General features: G+C 38.1%; 1 protein-coding gene across 1 annotated transcript in view; it reads right to left on the bottom strand.

The window, feature by feature from the left end:
- Positions 1-7,648, bottom strand: part of LOC148374504 (3',5'-cyclic-AMP phosphodiesterase 4B-like) — a 51,003-nt gene extending 43,355 nt beyond the window's left edge. Inside the window, exons 1-2 of the mRNA XM_088337075.1 lie at positions 7,512-7,648; positions 658-768 (exon numbers count right to left, since the gene is read on the bottom strand). Coding sequence (XP_088193201.1) covers positions 658-699 — 42 coding nt within the window. The 5' untranslated portion in view covers positions 700-768; positions 7,512-7,648. The remainder of the gene's footprint in view (positions 1-657; positions 769-7,511) is intronic.
- Between the last annotated feature and the right edge of the window lie 10,470 nt (positions 7,649-18,118).

Consider the following 18,118-nt stretch of genomic DNA (forward strand, 5'->3'; position numbering starts at 1 on the left):
GCTTGCATGTTCTTACCATTCATACATTTTTATCTGCAAACTAAACACCAATGCAAGTTAGGTGTATCAAAAGTTCTATCATTTTATTTGGTGTGGGAACAATCGTTTAAGAAACAGTTTTTGAGTAAGAAAAGGTAAACAACTTGTTATTGATAAACAAGATATACAGTTGAGAATCTATTTATAGAAAAACAATAATAAATAAATTTAGTCGTCAAAGCAATTGGAATCATAAGCCTTACAGTAATTCTTGGACATTCTCCAAGTAAAATATCTGGACAGCCATTACGCTCGTGAACAGAAAGGAATAGAGAAACAAATGGACCTATGTGTCATATCTATCCTTCTTCCATATAGTCAGTGACGAAAATATTGTTGTGGCGTAAGCTGTTTAACACTCTTTGTCTTCTCACTCTATCATCTTACGAAAACACACGTCTGTGTGTGGTCGTGTGGATACCATTGTCATCTCTGAGTCAAAAATGACACTGCCTCATGTTACCCGAGAATAACCGAAGACTGCCTCCATATATATATATATGCGAAACCATTTGAGTGATGATCAATCTTTTACAAAGCATCGTGAATTGGCCATGTAATCAAAATATCCTGGAAATCTTAATGCGTTGAAGGTTACCGGGAAGAATCAATACCTACATTTCCTGAAGTGACTCCTTGAACACTGCGACTTTTCTTCATCACGAGCGACTTTCAGTATCAGTACAGAAGCTTCTTCCTCCTCTTGATTTGGAAATATCACCAGGAAATCTGTACATGGGAAATAGAAATAAGAACTACAGTTAATTACTCTGCTCTTTGTGTAGTTCTTGTCAAATTATGGTACAAGATATCTTTACCTCTGTGAGTGCCACTGTGACCCCGTGTCCCTTATTTCATTGGGAAATAATACTCGTATGTCACACAGCACGTCTTTTTTAGATTTACGTTTGTAGTCAAATATATAGCAGCATTTCTTTTTAGCACTAACAACAAAGCAAAAATGGAATGAAACAGTAGAAGAAAAGAAAAGTCAGGGAAAAGTTGCTAGGGGTTTAAAAAGGTACACTAACCTAACGACATAATAAACTATACACAGACTAAATATGTGTTCCTTTGACTTGTTGACAATTGTTAATATTATTAATTAAGCAGGGATATTGAAAAATCAGGTTTTGGAAATGGGACCTGCTTTCTCAAACGAATTACTCCTTAATGTGGGCTTTACCCCCCAAATTTGATTACAAATATAAAGGATCTTATTTGCTGTTAGCACAATTTGTTATTGGTACAAGTGGCTGAAGATCATAGTGCTTTATATGTTAAACAAAAAAGCATTATATGTTAACAATAAACCATTAGCCAGTCGCAAGGATCGTCAGGAAAATGCAAGCTCTGATTAGAAAAATAAAGTGTGACTAAACAGAATCAAGACATTGATTATTGACTAAGGGAAGATAAAAACTCAATCATTTGTTATCGTTTTGAAGTTTTGTTTGGATAGCGTGAGATTCATGCTTAAATACCACAGCACAGTGAAGGCGCTCACACTCCACAATTGTTTTTCTTTGTACCCAATGCAGGGCAGTTTGTAGGAAAGTTCAGTGACGAAGGTCCCGGAGCAATCTTGCACATATTTGGCGCTTGGCAGTTATGAACGGACACAACAGGAAGTGTCCAAGTGGCAGTTAAAATGCAAAGTAGACCAAGGCCATTTATTTTACTGTAATATTGATTAATAAGAGGGAGATCAATAAATGAATTGTCTCAATTCGATTCCTTTCTTCGACCGTTACAATGTGCTTCTCCGAGATTATTTTCCTTTGTCATGTCTGCTATTTTAGACAACCAGGAAAATCCCCCTTTTTACTCAAATGTCTGTCTTCTACTTCATACTTCACGTTTATCAAAATGCCTTGCCATTTTTAGTGTGAAGTCACTTTGCCACAGAAAATGCATCCAAATAAAACAATTTTCAATGTCGGCTTGACTCAGCGTAAATAGGCCCTGATGCTGTGGTTTGTTCCTTTGTTAATGTCTTCTTGAAAGTAGGTTATCATTTATCCATCCATTATCTGCAATGCTTATCCTCAGTAGGGTCGCGGGGGTGTTGGAGCCCATCACAGTCTTCTTTGAGCAGTGGGCAGGGGACACACCCCGAACTGGTTGCCAGCCAGTCGCAGGGCATACAAAACAGACCAGTCATTTGCTCATTCACAACTAGGGACAATTTGGACCAGCCAATTAACCTGACATGCATGTTTTCGGAATGTGGGAGGAAACCGGTATGCCAGGAGGAAAACCCACGCAGACAAGCGGAAGAACATGCAAACTACACACGCGAAGGCTGCAGTAGCTGGACTTGAACCTCTGGACCGTGGGGCTGCGTGCTAACCACCCAGCCGCCGTGCCACCCGGTTATCATGTAATTATATTAAATTGTTCTTTCTTATACCGACTCATATTTACTAGATGCAAATCAATAGTATTTGTGTTGGTTGCGGGGAAAAGATAAGTTCATTTTAGTCTTAATTGCAAACCAAACAATTCAGAAAAAGAAAGTTAAGATTTGGATTACATTACTTTTTTCTATTTCTACTATCAACAGTCACAATTTTACAATCTGAGTGTTAACTGTTATAAGATTAACTGAAATTATTACTTCTTGGCATTCTGCATGTTAATAGTAGATTTCAGAGAGTCTCCCAAAGGTATTTGGTGTCTGAATAGATAGATAGATAGATAGATAGATAGATAGATAGATAGATAGATAGATAGATAGATAGATAGATAGATAGATAGATAGATAGATAGATAGATAGATAGATAGATAGATAGATAGATAGATAGATAGATAGATAGATAGATAGATAGATAGATAGATAGATAGATAGATAGATAGATAGATAGATAGATAGATAGATAGATAGATAGATAGATAGATAGATAGATAGATAGATAGATAGATAGATAGATAGATAGATAGATAGATAGATAGATAGATAGATAGATAGATAGATAGATAGATGGATAGATAGATACTATTCAGACACTAAATAGCTTTGGGAGACTCTCTGAAATCTACAATTAACATGCAGAATGCCAATAAAAGACCAGAAACTCATCAAATATAAACTTAACACAGTTGGCGATTCACCAAAGGGCAGATGCGAGTGACTGATATTTGTGACAAAAATAAACCAATCTTCCCAATTAACCATTGATTTAACCCTGCTCACAATTTACATTAACCCTGCACTTGTCCTGCAAAAGACCAATTGAACCTGCTTAATACAGTGTTCATATTACATCTGAAAAGTGATGGGTCCCAGGGAGTCGCAGGCTCAAAAATCTATGGGTCCCAACAGAGATCTATGGGTCCCCAAAATGTAGTGTTATTGAGGTTGAAATTGTAAATCGGCGACAAATAATTAATATAAATTTATATATTCATTAAGTTTTAATCATCACAGTTAATTGGTAATACAAAGCAGCTATCACTTCAGATTTTTCAGTTCACAAAAATATTGTACATTATACAAAATAATATTGCTGGAATAGTTGTCTATATATTCATGCAGTTTTAATTATCACAGTTAATTGGTAATACAAAGCAGTTATCACTACAGATTTTTCACTTGGTATATTCTTCGTGGTTTGCTGTCCCGCCACAGTTTTAATGCCTTCTCAAGGTCCAATCCATTATCATCCTCCTAATAGCGTAACCACGAATATAATTTAGTCCATTTTGGCTGAAAAGTCCTTTTCTTGCTAGGAGTATTCTTTTGTTTTTCTTTCGTCGAATCGTTCGCTTCAACACACGTGTTTTCCTTCCCTCCGCGATCTTCCCAAGAATTTCTCTGCCGTTTTTTCAGGCCGAAATTATTGTCGTTGTTATCACTTTCTGCATTACGTTTCGACTTTTTATTGACACTGAAGAAATTACCAATTTTGTGTTGATTTTCACTTAATACTGTTTTTTCTGAGGCATACTTCTCTTTCACTCGACAACAACCACAAAAACAATGACGTAATCTCGGAGCAACGGGATCTCGTTTGCCGAGATCGTCGTGCAGACGAAATCTCGAACCGCGAGACCAAAACAACAATGGCGGATCAGCCTGACGAAAAGTTGAGTGCAGTAAATCTTTGTTAAAAAAAAGTATCGGGTAGTAATGACAATTTTGTGTCAAAAAAGTTGTGTCCCGCATGTTGATTTGACACTATGCGTCCCCAGCAAAAATGATGCGTCTAGGATGCAGGGACGCGGGCAAACGAGAAAACTGTTAATAGTAAAGTTATTTGTGTGATAGCTTGTGTTGGAAAATGAATGAGATGCACAAGTACATCAGTGATGCTGCCTTTATATTGCCTGTCGCTTTTATTAGTGTAAAATGAGTTCAACAAGGCAGCACGGCGGCGCAGTGGTTAGCGCTTGTGCGGCACAGTTTATGTCATGGGAACCTGTCGTGGGTTCAAATCCAGCTCCAGACTTCCTGTGCGGAGTTTGTATGTTCTCCCCGTGCTTGCGTGGGTTTCCTCCTGGCACTCCGGTTTCCTCCCACATTCCAAAAAACATGCATTTCAAGGGAATTGGCCGGTCCAAATTGTCCCTTGGTGTGAATGAGCGAATGAGTTGTCTGTCCCTGTGTGCCCTGCGATTGGCTGGCAATCCCCTGCCCACTGCCCGGAGATGGCTGGGATGGGCTCCAGTGGCCAAATGCTGCTTCACCAGAGGTTTTGGTCTCTACAGTAGGAACAGTTAACAGACCTATCCCAGAGGACCTCTAGGACGATGAGGGCTGATAGAAATATATCCGTTTCCTCTAGGTGATAATAATAATAATAATAATAATAATAATAATAATAATAATAATAATAATAATAATAATAATACATTGCATTCCAAAGCGCCTTTCAGGACACCCGAGGTCACTGTACATATGAGTAGGATACAACAATAAACGAAGAGTAAAACAGGCAAGTAATAAATAGCCAATAAAAAACATTATAGCAGTCAGATCGAAGTATAAACACTTAGACGCCTCAACTCCAACAAAATGCCTGAACACAGGCCAAAAAGACGCAACAGAGCCATAAATAACTAACTATAAAAAGAAACCGGAGAGTAGCAGTAGCCAGTAGCACCAGCGTTTTTTTTAAATGAATTAATTTATTATAACCACTAGAAGGTTTTAAATAATACACACTGTCCCTTTAAAAGCCCAGACAAGCCAGGCGGTTAAGGGATGCGTCATCTGTGAACCTAACTACATACCTGTCCCTTATTAATGATTGCAATTAACCTTATTAGGTGATAACAAGCCTTACAAAGACAACACGGCACCGCCTAACAGCAAGACAATGCAGAATAAAGACAAAGGATTCGTGTGAACAAGTTTAATTAATGATACGAGTAACAAAAACAAATCTTTCATCATCTTTCTTAGTTAAGTCATGTCATGCTTATTTATATGGCTCTTAATCACAAGAGGTCTCAAAGGGCTGCACAGACTACATACTTTTAGTACACCATTCCCTGATCTAAAAGAAAGAAACATTGAGAAGGGGCCGCAGATGAGGTAATCCCCCTTCCAGGAAGACCAGCCTGCAATTGATTTTGCAATACACAGACATCATCATGAAATTTAGGCCATTCATAAGATATAGAATATAAGTCTGTTTTAAATAATACACACTGTTCCTTTAAAGTGTAGGTGTCAAGTTTATAGTTCTTTCCCCACTCGCAGTATATTTTGTGTTGTTTATTAAAGGCAGAGGTTTAGTCTTTGTATTGGTGAGGACATCGTGCATTGTTGTAACTGATTGCATATTACTGATGGGAAGTTGTCCCCTCTGTCCAAACCAAAACTACACAATTGCTTATTTATACCTGTCAACCAGTACGTTTTTTTTCCGTACAAAGTACGTTTATTATGCATTTTAAGACGTGTACGACGTAAAAGAAAATCTGTACAGAAAAACGCAAATTTGTCAATTATGGGTACACCGACTATCAAGAGACGGCAAATCAATCAAGTCAGACGAGTTTGCCGCGGTAGCCTCTATCTCGGTATTGTTTTTTTCCATTGCAAACGAAGCGAGCATTTGATGCGACTGCGCGCATGCGTCTGCCGCTGTAGTGCCTAATTTCGACTCCCCTGCAAAATCCTCCCCCCTCGCGTGAACGTGCATTCTGCTGCGCTTCCGACAATAGCGATCGTATTCTATGTAATAAGCTTATTAAAACAATAAAGCTATTGTTTTGTTATTGGTATTTGAAATTTAAAATCCAAGCATCAAAGGTTGATATTGTGGTTTGGTTTACAAAATAGAAATGCCAAGTAATTTTTTCCTCCAAAAAATATCTTTATTTACAAATTTGAATTTAAAGTGTTATTAATGGATATTTAAGTTACGCTGATAACAATTGTTCCTGATTTTTTTTTATTGAATTTTTTATTCTATTATTAAGAATATGCGGCGGCGCAGTGGTTAGCGCTTGTGCGGCACAGTTCATGTCATGGGAACCTGTCGTGGGTTCAAATCCAGCTCCAGACTTTCTGTGCGGAGTTTGTATGTTCTCCCCCGTGCTTGCGTGGGTTTCCTCCGGGCACTCCGGTTTCCTCCCACATTCCAAAGACATGCATTTCAGGTGAATTGGCCGGTCCAAATTGTCCCTAGGTGTGAATGAGCGAATTAGTTGTCTGTCCCTGTGTGCCCTGCGATTGGCTGGCAACCAGTTCAGGGTGTCCCCTGCCCGATGATTGCTGGAATGGGCTCCAGCCCCCCCGCGACCCTACTGAGGATAAGCGGTACGGCTAATGAGATGAGATGAGATGTACAGAATGATGTAATGAAACACATGTACACATAACATGTTAAACTACATAAATCAACACGTTTGAAAAAAATATATGGTGTAAGGTTATTTTGTAGTTTGTAAGGGAAAAATACGACAGTTTGTAAGGACATGGAGCCGTGGAGGTTGACCGGTATGCTTATTATACGTAGCAGATTAGAGATTATAGCCAAAATGAGCAAAACGAAATCGGTCAAACTAAAAACGTATTTTTCTTCCCGTACAAAAAAACGCTGACAGGCGGACACTATTTGAAATGATATTAAAAAAACGATAAAATACGGGAGAGCGTTTATGTTGACAGGTATGTAACTATCACTTTTAATTTATTCATTTAAACTCTTTTCAGTCGTGAAGCCTAGTTGTACATGTTGAGCCATCTCAGCCAAATAACGTTTCTGCATTTCCAGGATGCTTTTGAGAAGGAAATTGCCAACAACAAATGTTATAACAGGGTTTGTTAACATAATTCGATTTCCAATACAACACCTCACCAAAGCCACCATTGTCTGACGAACAAACTATACGTCTCAGAAACTTCCAACCTAAAATGATTCACTGTTAAACACAGTTGGATACACGGTGTACAGAAATGAGTGATGCTTAAAAAAATTCGTAAAAGAAATCAGATTTGTTTTTTTAGCGCAAATACCTCAAGAGTTGTTATCAGTCCAGCGGTTCCGTCGGGCATCAGGGGTTCCTCTGCCCGTCTTTGTGAGCTCCATATGCGGCTCGCCCTACTTTATTTCTTCCGTTCGCGCTCGTTGGCTCTAGGAAGCCCAACAGCTCTTCGATTGGCTTCGTCACCAAGTGCGCAAATCCCTCCGCGAGCCAATGCATTGTGCTGCACCGCCCCACAGCCGCCGCGATCACTCCGACACACAGACGTTATTGAAGTTTTTCCCGAATTTTAAAACACGCAAAATGCGAGAAAATAGCTCTGAAAAATTCGTATCATAAACTGCAACTGTTTTCCCAAGCTTTCAAACCTGCGGCTTATGCAACGATGCGGCTAATTTATGCATTTTCAGTAAAGGTAAGAGTGAGACAAGTGGGATACATGTTTTGAGGAAAACGCAAATTCAATGTAACTATGCGTTTTGTGCATTAATAAAACTAGCATTAAAAGACACTGAACATGAAAAGGTGTCAATTGAAAGGGGAGAAAGGTATTTCTTAAGTTTTAAACAGTCGTTTCTTTTCAAAAGTGACATGACTTTTATAAACTAATAGAATAGGCAAGTAGGCTTGAGTTTTTGGTACTGGTCTGGACAAAATGTGATATAGAACATTCATAAACAAAACAAATCAGACAAGACCAGGTCGAACATTTTTTTGAATAATGAACCAATACTGTACTCAAATGCTTTTTAAACTTTCACAAACACAACATCCATGAATAAATTAGATAGCAAAAAGTTCATTTTGGTTTATAGTAAAATGTATACATAATTCCTAAAATTCCTTATCAAGCATACTAATCATTTGAATGATCCAAAATATTTTGTTGATCCATTATCAGCATATTTGATAACTAACTCAGGTATCAGATATGTTGCTGGTCATCCTGAAAGGGGAATTTACCTCATGTGCGGTCCCTTCTCAAGGTTTCTTCATTTTCCTTATGTTGAGGTGTTTGAGTTTTTCCTTGCCCTCATGTAGACTTTAGATCAGGTGATGGTGTAATAATAGACTGTGGTTTACAATCATCTGTCTGTGCAGCCCTTTTGAGACTCCTTGTGATTAAGGGCTATACAAATAAACATGTCTTGACTTACTCTAATAAAACACCTGACTATAATAAAACTAAAAAGTGCTGTTTACTTTTTTGACACATGTCCAGGCCAGAGAGAGACAATGAATAGTCCACTTTTTGGTCTGGCTTTTAATGGAGAAGAAACTTTTTGGTCTGGTTTTTAAATGGAGAAGAAACTTAGGCATGGGCAACGTAGTCACGTGACAATACCCTCCAGTCTCCCATTCTCAATGACAATTTATTAAATTGATTTTTTTTTTCGTCTCGGCAGAACAAGACAATAAACGTCTTTGTACGATGATGTGGTTTATTATAAACTGCAGTTTTGAGAATAAATGACAGCGAGAGAGAAAAAGAAACCAAAAGAAGTTCAAGAGGGGAGAACACCCGCATCAGCACGCCTGGCCTTTTATTATTTATGGGGTGTTTACCGCACATGCATGAAATATACATATTCTTGGTTAAATGGCGAAAAGCAGGTGTCTGAATGTTATCTTTTGCTAGTGAGTTCAAGTACAAAAAATTGGAATGTCTTGGTGGTTACTGTAGTTCAAGCTTGGGTTTTTCCCATTTAAACAAATAGAACAATAGGCCTTTTTATTTAGCAACAGAAGCAGCCACATAGGTAAAAAGCATTTTGAGTTAATAAAAAATAAAAACACAATCTCCATCAAAATTTGATCCATTTTAATTCGATGTGTTTATTTTTCTTCTAGGTCATAATTGTATACTGAAATGCATGTAACTTTAAAGTTTAAATTTAACGGAGGAAAGCAGGCCTTGTCCAACTGAAAAGGTCAAACACTACCATGGTTAGAATGGTTGTATTGTGAATCAAAACCGCTTCTTTAGCAGTCACACAACACGTCGATCAATTTCAAATCAGTGAAATTATCTGGGAATTTCTCAGACATCAGTTCTGACCGTCAAGGTACGTGGCTCAAATGTTTAGAGTGTAAAGAAAAACAAGTTTGAAGAAGAAAAGGTTTTGAATTTAGACACATGTGATGGATGTGTCGAGTTCAAGGCCAGAAGTGTCAGTTCTCGGCAACATTTTTGAATGCCACGACTGTTGCCGAGCAACACCTTTCCAGGAACAGAGTTTAACTGTTTCCCAAGGCTATTTCATCTTTTCTAGATGAACGTTTTTTTTTTCCTTTTGATCTTCCCATGTCATGTTCAGTATATGTAGTATGGTTTCTAAATACGGGGCAAATTCTTTTATGCTAATGTCATCATTCAACACTCGTGCTCTGCAAGAAAAATTGAACATTGATTATCCAAGATTATTTTGCAATGAGGAGAAGAAAATTGACCCCTACCGCGTAATCACAGATTTTTATTCTTAATGCATGCAGCTGATTTCATTTATGATCCATGTAGAACATAAATATACTCTCCCATGGACATTGTGGACATGTATTTCACAATAATATTGTTAATAACAATATTGTTAAGTAACATTATTTTTTTCAAAGGCAGTACATCTACCGAAGATTCAAATGATCTTCAAACAAAAAATATGGTTACATTATAAAGCTTTTTTGCCCATTTCAAGTCTTATCTTTCTTACTTTGCTTCTTTTCTCACTAGTTTTTCTAATAAAAATTATATTCAATGAAACTGCAAGTGCTCAACAGTATTCAATGATAAACCACCCTTTAAAAAAAAGCCTTCACAAAGTTTCTGATTTTTGGGGATAGCTGTTGCAGCAAGATGACAGACATTAAGATAAGCTCACTTTAGGTGAACTTCATGTTACGCAATATAACCGCGGATTTTTCAACCCAAGAGTAATTTATACATGTTTAAATAATAGTTTGTGTTTTTGCTTATTATTCAAATAAATATTGTTTTTTCCAATTAACATAGTTTAATTTACTAATAGGAGGTGCTAAATCATACACACTGTCCCTTTAAGGATTAGTTTGCTCATTTTACCTGGACAGAAAAATAAATTGGATTGCAATAAAATTATTAAGGAAAACTTAACCTTAACCACCATACAAGGTGATAAAATTAAATTTGAAAAACAATACTTAAAATGAAAAATATGCCAAAAGAACATGTTCGCAGTCAAATGCCGATTGAAAACATTCGTAAAAACATTCAGTTGAACTTAGAAGGTAAGTGTGGAATGCTATGCCACCTTTGTGTTTAAAATTAAATTCAAATCACACCGATCCCATGAGTCAAAAGAAGCTGGAGTCAAATGCACAAAATGCAGGACAATGTTACAGAACAAAATATCAAGGGCTTTATAAATCTTTCTTTAATAAAAAAATATGTATGTGTATGTATCTATGTGTATGGGTCTATGCTTTCTAATCGATAAGTTATGAAAAATTAGTAAAGCGACAAAATTAAGGCATTCATCTTGTCAGGTGACGGCCATTTTGATTAAAAATGACATCACAGTTATCAATTAACCAAGCACAGCCGAGGATTACAAAGGTAAGCTTGTTTTGGTTGTGACCTTGAACTACAGTGTCAGGTCATTTCTATTTACGGCAAAGGAAACCATGGAGTGGATTTGGTCTGTACATTCATTATCCGGAATTCTCCGTTGAGTTGCAAAGAACACGAACATTTTCAAAAAACATTTAAAATTGTCTCAATGAAAGAACAAGACAGGATTTGTAGGAGTGCTCCCTCATTTGTTGAATACAAACTGGGAAATCATTGCGTTTGTTTTAATGATTTCCACTCATTTTTCTTTTCGACCAGATTTGACATCACTCTAAAATGGGACCCAAAATTGTAACCCAAATAGGTGCTTGGTGGATTTAAGAGCAAGTCAGACCTGAAAATGAAATCTTTTCACTTTCTTTGAGCTTCAGATATACATTTTAGTGCTTGAACAATTCGGGATGTGATGCTTGATACTGTACACAACATAGTCACACACACAGTCCCACTTCAGCCATGCAAAGAAAGCAACTACCTGTTTATCGGGGGCATTAGGGATTTAGTGTCTTGCCCAAGGACACCACGAGTAAAATACCCAGAACAATTGTCGCTAGAAGAATGTTCTTGATCCACTGACAGATAATATTGCTCATGTATACATAATTGACAACTATTTTTGATTAAATACATTTTTAAAAATTCTGTCATCTGATCAGTTTATTCTGGTTGTTATCGTTTTAATACTAGACACACGCATAAGGGATTGCATGTAAGGTTTTTTGTTATTTTGCTCACTCTTGTTTGGTATTTTGACTATTATGCACTGTTTGCATCTTTGTCATTATAGGACAATGACCTGGCTGTTCTTAGATTACCACACCCTCTAGGGCAAATCTGCTTTTTTTAACCTAGGAGATTTAATAAAATGAGGGGGATCAGGGGAGGACTGTCAGAACAGAGAGTAATCTTCGCATCTTCAGGGTTTGGGTAGAGTCCTCTCCTGTTGTACTTGCGAGTTCAAAAATGTTTTCTCTCCTTTTTTTAAATGTCTACAAAACTAATACTTGTGACAGACTTATGAGATCATTTTTCGCATCCCAAGCATTATTTTTACTAATGAAACTGTTTAAAAACATAATAGAATAAAAAATACCAAGCATCAATTTTCGTTATTTACTACAAAAAAAGTTTAAGATAAATTAAAATAAAAACACTTCAAATTTTTTTCATAATGCTGTTGGCAGATTATAATTATTACTCTAACCATTGTGCATTTAGATAGATAGATAGATAGATAGATACTTTATTCATCCCCTAAGGGAAATTCACATTTCCAGCAGCATCCCTGAGCTGAGAACAATACAATAATAAAGCCAAAAGAATACAATATACAAATACCCAGTGTGACGTGCAAATGCCCACTTTAGCATGTTATATAGAGTCACTAAATAGTGCTACACAGAACACATAATGCAGTAAGATTCGGTAATATCCAATGTAAGTGGTGTGGTTTAATGTGGGCCTTTACTCTGCCGGGTGGAGTTAAAGAGCCTCATGGCATGAGGAAGAAAAGATCTCTTCAGTCTGTCCGTAGTACAAGACAGTGACAGCAGTCTGTCACTGAAACTGCTCTTCTGTCCGGAGATAATGCTGTGAAGCGGATGCGATGGATTGTCCATGATTGACCTCAGCTTTTTCAGTGCCTGTCTCTCAGCTACTGTTGTTAGGCTGTCCAGCTCTTTGCCCACAACAGAGCTCGCTTTCCTAGCCAGTTTATTGAGACGAGAGGCATCCTTCTTCTTGACGCTGCCTCCCCAACACGCTGCCGCATAGAAGAGGGCGCTTGCCACTACTGTCTCATAGAATATTTTCAGAAGTTTTTTGCAGATGTTGAAGGAGGCCAGCCTTCTGAGGAAGTAAAGTCGGCTTTGCCCTTTCCTACATAGAGCTTCTGTGTTGGCAGTCCAGTCCAGTTTGTTGTCCAGCTGCACACCCAGGTATTTGTAGGTCTGGACAAATTCTACACTTTCTCCCTTGATGGTTACAGGAACCGGGTGAGTTCTGGTTCTCCTGAAGTCCACCACCATCTCTCTGGTCTTGGTGGTGTTTAGGTGCAGGTGGTTTGCGTCGCTCCATCGGACAAAGTCCTGAATCAATTTCCTGTACTCCTCCTCCTGCCCGTTTCTGATACATCCCACGATCGCAGTGTCATCGGCAAACTTTTGCACATGGCAGGACTCAGAGTTGTACTTAAAGTCCGATGTATATAGAATGAATAGGAACGGAGAGAGAACGGTCCCCTGCGGAGATCCTGTGCTGCTAACCACGGTGTCCGATGTACAGCCCCCCTGTTTCACATACTGCGGTCTGCCTGTCAGGTAGTCAGTAATCCATTCTACAAGGTGTGAGCTAACTCCCATCTCTGTCAATTTCCTACTCAGTAGCAGAGGCTGTATGGTATTGAAGGCACTAGAGAAGTCCAAAAATGTAATCCTCACAGCCCCCTTCGCCCTATCCAGGTGAGAGAGGGATCGGTGTAACATGTATAATATAGCATCCTCCACTCCCACCTTCTCCTGGTAAGCAAATTGCAGTGGGTCGATGGCGTGACGGACCTGTAGCCTCAGGTGGTGCAGCAGCAGCCGCTCCATGGTCTTCATCACATGTGATGTCAGGGCGACTGGCCTGAAGTCGTTGAGTTCCTCTGGTCTTGATTTCTTTGGGACTGGGATGATGCAGGATGTTTTCCACAGCTGAGGGACCCTATTGGTGGAAAAATATAATGAAATGCAAAATCATCAGTCTTTTTGCAGTGAGGAAAGATTAATTAGATTCTGGTATAGGTCATGTCACAAAAACGAATCAAAGATACTCAATGAAAAAAACAAATCACTATTGTTGATGGTACTGTTGAAGTTATTTGTATTATTCCCTTCAGATAATCCTAAAAGTTGCAATCAAATATCATTATCGACAATAATTCTACTCAGCTGTAATGTGGGTTCAGTCATTATGGTCAGTCTTCAAAATCATTCGCTTTCTTAGACTCTTCACAGAGTGGATGAATAAAAATGCGTGCCACAAAATTCCATTTCTTATCTATAGGCGCAGTTTGAGAAAATGTGCTTGATTTTAGGCGAGAATGCTAATGATTGCAAAGATTTTTTTTTAAAGGTGCATTTACACAACCATTCAAAAGTTTGGGGTCGCTTAAAAATGTTATTTTTTTAAAAAAAAGCACTAATTTTCTCAATGAAGATAACATTAGTAGCCTAGATGGTAGGGCGCCCGCTTTGAGACTGGGAGGTCGCTGGTTCGCGTCTCGGCCGAGTCATAGTCATACCTAAGACTTATAACATTGGTAAATGGCGGCGCCCTCTGTTGGCTGCGGCTGCATCGGCTCACTACAACGGGTCAGGTGTATCGACATTTTGTTCTGTGTACATTGTTACAAAGAATGACAATACAAAGGAAATTATTATTATTATTATTGAACTTATAAGAAATACATACAGCACATTGTCAAACTTTGTAAATAATTATTTAAGCTACTGATGTCTCTTTTAATGCAATATCCAAATAGTCACATGAAACTTGACAGTCCATTCTAGTTCTAAGAAATGAAAACTAGTCCATGCGAAATGTTGCTAAGAAACTGAAGGTTTCCTTTAACAGAGAACAGGAGTAGAAAGGCAAGGTAAGCCTTACTGCTCAACCAAGGAAGACAAGTTAGAGGTAAGATAGGGCCTAGAAATTCCAACCCTAAACGACCGGGCCAGAGGGTATAAAAGCCCAAACCTGACCAATTTACTTGATTTGAGAGACCTAGCCCGAAGTGCGCCGAACATACTGCAATCTGTGCAGATCCTCCACGAAGAAAAAAAATCAGCAGGACACAAGCCCACTATTGTCATTTTATACCCGAACCCGGCCTGAGTTCGGGCCTAGGCCAAAGATCTTACCTCTAAAACAAGTAGTATAGAGTCATTAGTTTGATAAATAGCTTCCTTGGTTTAATAATAGCTGCAAAACACTAGTTTCAGATCTCCAATTAAGAAGCAATTCTGATATGCAGGCTCATAAAGCAGAGTGACAAAGAAAAAGCCATATCTGAGACTAGCCAACACAAGGAAAATATTTATATGGGCAAAGGAACACAGACATTGGACAATACTCTGATAAGTGACTTTTTAATGGAAAAACACAGTCGTCTGGGTGACCCCAAACTTTTTAACCGTTCGGTAAATATCACTAAACAGATATGCAACACCTTGTTACTAGATTAAAAAAAAGAAACTCAACCACATTAGCTAATTATGTGAAGACAATGGAAACAAAAATTCAAGTCAACCCAGGTTCATCTACAGTCATCAAGGTGTTGTGGGGTATATCGATCACGTTGAAATCAGTGTAGGTGTATCGAAAGTGTTGCCCAGCCATCACTTCCGTCCATCTCCTTCTCGCTGTCCATGTGGCCGCCACACTTTACTATTCATCCCAGCTTAATTCTTCTTCGCCTCCAAACACGTAAAAAAAAACAAAGATGGTGAGGTAGATGATAGTGTTACCTATCAAGACTAAAGCGCAGGCCCCCCACTCAATCTGGAAGTAAAAACACAGACACCAAATGATACAGTTGGGCTTTATCAGTGAAATAAATCCAAAATATTTGAAATAAAAAGAAAAAAAAAAGAGCAGTCGTGATCCTGGTTATTCCTCTCTACTGGAGCGGACTTTTAAAAGCTTTGTTGACACCAATTTGGGAGTGGATTTTGGATTTTTTTTTTCATATTCCATAGAAAAACATGAATCTTAAATTGATATTTGTAATTAATACTAATATTCTTAAGAATTTATTTTAATTCTTTCTAAATTTGGGGGTGTTCTGTATGATTCGGTACATATATAATACAATATATAGTATTAAATAAATTTATTTTTGAAATACAGGAAAGAGGTCTAAATATAATGGAAGCTAGAGCTCTTGTTGGTGATAGGAAGGAGTGGAGAGATGTTGTGAAAGGATAGTGGGATTGCGGACACGTTCTAAAGGATGGGCTGGGCACCTGTATAATGTGGCAGGGGTAAATCAGTGAAAGCTGTCGGGCCCTGCTGTTGAACAAAAGAGTGTGTTGTGTCACGCTGAACTGTGTGACACGGCCGCTTTCTTGTGTCCCGTTTCATCTGGAGGGACGAAAGCATGACCAACTTAGGTGCCGAGGTGCCTAACTTGTTTGGGCATTTGTGTTGGCCATTATCAAAAACATTTTGTGTGTTTTTTGCCACTTTTTATTTATTTATTTATTTTTTCTGTTGTATGTATTTGTCTTGCTGTCGGTAGATAGATAGATGGTTAGATAGATAGATAGAATTATTATAAATTATTTGTTCTTTAAAGGGACAGTATCTATTATTTCGCACATACAAACATACATAAACTAAAGGCTGGGAAAGAAAATGAGAAGTGACATTTTGCATTTTGGTCACTTTCAGTCTCTGTAATTTGGATTATTTTGTGTACCTTTCAGCATTCGTTTTTAAGTGCACTACCCCAGGGGTCTCAACACCTTTTCAAGCTGAAAGTCACATTTTGTAACCAATTAGCGCAAAGGGACACAAGTTTGAAATGCATTTCTAAAATAGCAACTTATCATTATTATTGTGTTACCAGGATAAATATTGGAAGTAGGGTTAAATGGACTCAAACAAAAATAATCATATTTTTACTTGGAAATCACAATGACCAAGCACTGGTGTTGTCACTATTACCCATTGCCCTCACCTGTGCCCGCACGTTTGGCACCAGCTGTTGCTCGATGCCTGATTGATCCTCCTCCTATTTAAACTCAGTACAGTCCTCCTTGTCAGTCCGTCAGCAATCCTCCGCATACGCAAGGCAGGCACTATTTGACTCTGGCTCCTGTCTGTCCTGTCCTTACCTGTATCGTGCTCGTCTGTCCCTGACTTCCCGATACTTGACCTGTTTTTGCCCACCGACCATGCTCCGGAGCGATCTCCCGCTCCGGCTACTTGACCCGTTTTTGCACAACGACCACGCTCCGATTTCCCGCTCCAGCTACTTGACCCGTTATTACCCACCGACCACACTCCGATCGCCCGTCCCGGCAACTCCATTCTTTTCCGCATTCCGACCACGCTCCAATCCTGTGAGCTCCTTACTCCTGCTGTCCAGCGAGCACCGTATCGCCGTTGTTTTTTTTCCCACACCTGACTTCCTTGATTCTCCAATAAAGCTTTGTGTGAAACATTACGCGTTTGGGTCTACCATCTGTTCTGGTTCTGACAGGTGTACTATTTTCAGTGCTGCGGGCAAAAAAAACCACATGGTCTCTTTAATACTAAGGGTAATGTAAATGGATAAAGAAGTATTGGTTTATTTTTTCAAATACCATTTTAATCAATAGGTGAAATAGATGTAAATTGGAATTGGTAGTTCCTATAAAATTCCCGTCACAAGAAGGAAAAATTGAAAATAAGCGTTTAAAATTCAATTTTATCGTGAATTTATTCTTGAGAAAAATTTACCTGTATCCATCTGTGCTGTGGTTGACTGAACTTCTCCTTTATTAATATATTCCAAATTGTTACATTCTCTAATTTCACAAAACAGTTACTTAAATTCTCAGATTTTATCCTCTGAACATTAATCATCAACCAGATAAATATTTTCTTTAATGAACACTGGCAGTTTCTAATAGATGTTAAATAACAAAATCTTTTGCTTCTTTCAGGGTATTCTCAAATTTGGATCATAGCGCATAACTAGTGTTCTAAAGTAAAATTTCAAAAGATTAATAAAATCTTTTGATGGAAAATATAATTGTCTTCATTGTCATTGAAATCAACATAGTGACACATCGTTTGGAGCAAGATTAGACATGGCACTCCAGATTAAACATGTAATATTGGGCTTTGATGGATTTATCACTCATACAAATTGAAATGTTATCAAAATGAACGACTTCTTACCATTGGTTTATTCATTGATTAATTCATCCTTGAGTGCCATGTCTAACATTGTTGTATACGATGCTCAATACATTGTTATCAATGACAATAAAGACAATCCTAAT

The sequence above is a fragment of the Urocampus carinirostris genome, chromosome 1, assembly GCF_059441175.1.
Source record: "Urocampus carinirostris isolate Australia breed hairy pipefish chromosome 1, RoL_Ucar_1.0, whole genome shotgun sequence".
Taxonomy (NCBI): domain Eukaryota; kingdom Metazoa; phylum Chordata; class Actinopteri; order Syngnathiformes; family Syngnathidae; genus Urocampus; species Urocampus carinirostris.